The following is a 5,484-nucleotide window of genomic DNA, read 5'->3' as shown; positions in this document are numbered from 1 at the left end:
ATATCGAATTCCTGGGGAACTGATTTTTCGGGGAGGGTTTATAACCCAAATTATGTGGGCAGCCCTAACCTGTTGTCGTCCTCGTTTATATACACCGGCGCCTTCAGCACCTTTTTGCAAATCTTCCCGGTTGACCAGATGGAAGTGACGCTGAAGGCGTGCGGGTCTGCAAATGGAAAGCACCACCGCGTTAGTAAAAAGGAAAAAAAAAAAAAAGAGAGCTTGAAACCCTATCTGTCTCCCACTGCCCCACCTGGTATTCCCTCTATTGTTGGGCAGTGAAGTCCATCGTGCCACTCCCCCAACACGATGAGAAATCCTCGTAGAACCCTTGCTGGACTCGGGGAGGCACTGAATGAGCCGCAACCTATCGTCTCTCGTCTTCAGGTAATACGACTTGCCCTTAAGAAGCTGAAGGTTGTAACACCAGTTCACATCATGGTGGGTCAACCTCAGCCCCATCTTCTCGTTCAGGGCGTCCACACAGCCCAGAATCCTAAAGACGTTTATCCACACTGAGTGAGGGCCAACCGGAAGTGCATGAGGTAATCCCTCATCACCGGTCCATAGGGATCGTCATCCCCCTTTAAGGAAGGCGACTATGGAAATCACCACCTCGCCCTCCTGCTGTGTATACGCCACTCCCCGTCCTCACAATATTTCAGGCCTACATTGCCGAGAATTCTGCGGTCGGTGATGAATTTCTCCATCGCCTCCGCGGTATCTACGTATTTCTTAAACTTACCCATCCTAGTTGACGCCTAAAAGAACTAAGAAGAACAGGCGAAGCAGAAAAAAGGGTAAGAGAAAGAGAGGTCAAAGAGAGACAGAGCGACTTACTGGAAAGAGGAAGGGCTCCTCGGACAGGCTTTTGTGCTGGAGGTGCTAGTGAGGTTGTGGCTGAACTCAGGAGGGGCGCACAATATTCTTGACTACAAATGAGGAACAGGGAGAAGCGGTTCGTATGGGTATTTATACCCCATTCGAGGAACCATGCGGGTTTTTCCGCCATAAATGCAAGACGAATCTCCACCATTGGATGGGTAATGCCTCATTAGACGTGGGAAACACAGAGCTGACTGAATTTAATGATGGGCACGTTACGTGCTCCGAAACGTCAGCGACGTGTCTTTAGCAGGTGAATGGACCCCAGCACTGACGAAGGGTGGGGGGATAAGGCCGAGGATGTCAAAATCCTTCTCCCGCCGCCCGAGGTGCGTCAAGATAGGCATGTGGGCAAGAATGCAAGATTTGAGGGGCTATTGTGGGGCCAGAAAATCGGATGGCCTCGGCCCACTTCAACCCAGGCCCAAATGGCCCACGCCGAGGACGCATGATGGGTCCGAGGATGACCCTATCCTCGGTCGTCCAAGACCTCAGTACGAAGAAGGGGCAAGCCCTGGGCGAACTGTCACCTCGGCATTGAATACACTCACCTAACCCTTCTGGCCGCATTAATGAGGATGTAACCCCTTGGCAGGGCAACATCGATCAGGGTGAACCACTTGAGCACAGATATGACCTTTGATGGGATAGACGGTCAGGTGGAAAGCCAATAGATGACCAACAAGAGGAGGAAGAGGGGGATATATAAGAAAGGTGAGCAAAATGTAAAAGGGGGTTTTTTGAGTGGAGTGGAGGGAATGGAAAACCTCCTCGGCCATGAGCCGAGGAGCATCTCCCAGTTGTAAATTGTTCTAAGTATTTTTCAATAAAAGAAAAAGTAGTTCATGTTTCGTGAGGGCCGGCCAGCGTCTAAACCTTCGATCCACTCTCTACAAATTCATTGTTCTAGGTTCGTTGGGCCTTTGACCCATATCCTTTGGGCTTGGGCAAAAAAGCAGACCCTACAACTATAATTTAAAGAATTGAAAAATTAAAATAGTTTGTGACACCTACTAATTAAAAAATATATAAAATACATAAGCATATATATAAATTTTTTATTATAAATAATATATTTAGCATTAATCACTATATTTTATAGTTGAAAGAAACTTAGCCATTCTCGATATAACCAATATGAATTAATATTTTAATTTTAATTTTTTTTATATGTTTTATTATTCTATATTTTTATAATATAAAATTATTTTTAAAAATTATTTTATTTCTTTATATTTTTAACCAAGATTGGTTATTTGTACAGAATGTGGCAATTTGTATTTGTGGGTCGGGTTCGTGCCTTGTCGAGCCATAAGTATTAAGTTATATGGGTTGACCCGAATCCGACCTGTTTAGTAAACGTGTCAGGAATCCTCAACCCGAACACAACCTGTTTATTAAATAGGTCAACTCGACCCGACACATTTAACTCGTTTAATTAATAAGTCATGTAAAAGTCAATACAAAATGAGCCAGTTTTAATAACCTATTTGATTAACAGGTCATACCTAACCTATATAGAGATTGTCATACCTACAATCTTCTACACAATCCATTGTGGTTTTGGAGTTGCTGGGAAGCATTGGAAGAAGCCATTTGTTTGGTGGATGCATTTAAGCTGAATTGCGTGATCTAGAAAGCTAAAGAAGACAATGCTTCGTTAAGTCAGTTAATAGCAGAAGCTTGGAGGGCTCAAGTACATCGGGTAGACAAGGCTTGGAAGGTCTTTTGTTATTCGGGTACTCCAACTCATTCTCTAGTAGATCGGAGAGGTTTTTCCTCAAGTTCTTCGGTTTCTTCTTCGATAACACATCGACGTGTTATTTTGTGTTTGCATTCTTCTTCCTACTCTTTTAGCTTTCATTTTACTGATTGATATATGATGAATATGGCTTAGAGTAGTTTATTGTTTGTTTGTTCGCATTTACTCTATTCCGCACTTAGTTTAAGTTAGAGTAAAATTAATCGAGCCGTATTTGTAATTTAGGGGTCTAAACAGTAGGAATGACAATTTTTGCCCGACCTGCGGATACCCAGCCAGGCTCGGCCATAATGGACCGAATTTTACCCGGTCTGATTAAAAATAGGGTCAGGCTTGGGGTTTTTTTTTAAAAAAAAAAAAAAAAAACCCTAAGCGGGTCCGGGTCGGGTCCAAGTTTTTACAAACACCCGGCCCGACCCGGTTATATATATATATATATGTAAAAAAAAAAAAAACCCTAAGCGGGTCCGGGTCGGGTCCAAGTTTTTACAAACACCCGGCCCGACCCGGTTATATATATATATATATGTATAATTACTATAATAACCTTTTATATATATATTGTTATAACCCTCACTAAAATGCCTCACCTCACACACAATCTCTTCAGACTTCAGAGCCACCTCTCATTTCTCTCTTCAACTCACTCTCCTCTCCTATTCTCACTCACTATGCTCTTATGTCTCTCGCCGTCAGCCTCTTTCATGCTCATGTCTCACGCTATCAGCCTCTCTCATGCTCTCAACCTCTCGGTCTCACTCTCTTTGTCGAAGAAGATGAAGACGAAATCCTAAGATTCTCGCCGCAAAGATTCTCGGTCTCACTATCTCATCTCACTCTCTTTGCCGAAGAAGATGAAGACAAAATCCTAAGATTCTCGCCGCAAAGATTCTCGGTCTCACTCTCTCATTCTCTCATGTTCTTCTTCCATTTTTTCTTTATTTGATTAGTGGGTTTGGGGATTTAGATTCTCTTTGTTTAACCTGTGGGTTTGGGTATTTAGATTTCGTTGTTAAGATTTGATGTTCCTTGCATGTACTTGTTTTAGATTTTGATTTCAAATGTATTTGGTTTCTGTGAATAGGAAATTTGAATAGGTATGGTGGATTTGATTTGAGATTCATTTGGATTTGTTGTTTGTGCTACACTGCTGCTGTGATTCTTTTTTCTCAGGAAAGCTTTTTTTTTTTAATTGATTGGGCTTCAAATTTTTTTTTTGGCTGGGCCACGAATTGGGCCCAATCCCTTAACGGGGCCCGGCGGGGTGGGTCTAGGCCCTAGGAAAAAAACCCGTTTAGTAAATGGGCCGGGTCCGAGCCACGGGTCTTGGCCCGTGGGTCGGGTTCGGGTATGGAAAAAACCGGCCCGAACCCGACCCGTTGCCATTCTTGCATTTTCACACAAATTCGAGCTTCCACCATAAATGCGGCATGATAAGTTGGTGCAGTTCATTTAATGTGAAGGAGATGTTTACTTTCTAAGTAAGCTTCCTCCAACCTTCACTTGGGGAAATTATTGTTCCTCAACTAGATAGTATCTTAGGTGTAGCCTGATAGCCTTCATTTGCCTGTTTACATTTTTGAGCCTGTCCTCTTCCTTGACACAGGCTTTTTGTTCAAACCTTCCTTGGGTTGGTCTTATCGGAATTCTAGATGATGGTTTGTTTTTAGACACGTCTTCTCTGGGCTAATTCCCTTGACCTCTGGGCCAAAATGCTTGGTTTGAGCCCATTCCCTTTCCTTAATACATAATTGGGCCTCTTTGGGCTCAACCTAGGCCCAATCCTCTTTGATTTTTCCTCCCCCCCCCTTTTTTTTTTAGTTTTTTTTTAATAGGATAAATATTTGTTTTGATAGACATCTATTTCAAAATGAAAATTGCTAATGATTGAAGAGCAAAATAATCTTTAGGCTATTACGTGGGTCATGCTTTATGTAAGAAATTAATTTTTTTGGTGAAACAAATAATTTTTATTTTATTTTTTATGGAAATAGATAATTTCTTCTATTTATAATAGATAACGTAGATAAGAACAAATAATTTTAGTTCTCAAGATATAAAATATGGAGTGTGAAAAAAAATTGATTATGTTATCAACATACTCAATTTTTTCAGCCTTAAAACTAACTTTTACCATATTTCTGTCATAACTTCGGGAACAATTAGTCCAAAATCTTATAAAAATAAAATATTTATAATGACCAATATAAAAATCTAATAATATGATAGTTTGTTATTTTGATTAAAATTACCCATTAAAAAAAAAAATAATAACGTAACTATATGGAGGTGGGCAAATTCCGTTGTTCAAAATCCGTTGTCCTTATTGTTGAGTTTTGCCATGGGTTTTGACCATACTAAGGCCAGTGCAACATGGTGAGATCTAGGCTTTTTATTTTATAATATAACAAATTTTGTTAGGAGACACCTAACTACTAACATCGACATTGGTCTAAAGGCTAGGGCCAAAAAATTCCAATATAACTAATGAAGTCTTCAAATTATAAACCAAAACTTTAAGTGCATTATTGAGAAGCAAATGAAATTACTAATGTGGGTGGGGGGGGGGGAGGGGGGGGGAGGAAAAATCAAAGAGGATTGGGCCTAGGTTGAGCCCAAAGAGGCCCAATTATGTATTAAGGAAAGGGAATGGGCTCAAACCAAGCATTTTGGCCCAGAGGTCAAGGAAATTAGCCCAGAGAAGACGTGTCTGAAAACAAACCATCATCTAGAATTCTGATAAGACCAACCAGAGGAAGGTTTGAACAAAAAGCCTGTGTCGAGGAAGAGGACAGGCTCAAAAATGTAAACAGGCAAATGACGGCTATCAGGCTACA

At 41.1% G+C, this 5,484-nt stretch overlaps 1 protein-coding gene across 1 annotated transcript in view; it reads left to right on the top strand.

Moving 5' to 3' along the window:
- Window positions 1-309: 309 nt before the first annotated feature.
- The window catches only part of LOC136065647 (uncharacterized), a 7,696-nt gene continuing 2,521 nt past the window's right edge, over window positions 310-5,484 (top strand). Inside the window, exon 1 of the mRNA XM_065769159.1 lies at window positions 310-387. Within this exon, the coding sequence (XP_065625231.1) occupies window positions 310-387 (78 nt within the window). The remainder of the gene's footprint in view (window positions 388-5,484) is intronic.

Source organism: Quercus suber, unplaced genomic scaffold, assembly GCF_002906115.3.
Source record: "Quercus suber isolate HL8 unplaced genomic scaffold, Cork oak 2.0 scaffold_27, whole genome shotgun sequence".
NCBI classification, from domain to species: Eukaryota; Viridiplantae; Streptophyta; class Magnoliopsida; order Fagales; family Fagaceae; genus Quercus; species Quercus suber.
This window is presented reverse-complemented; position numbering and strand designations above follow the sequence as displayed.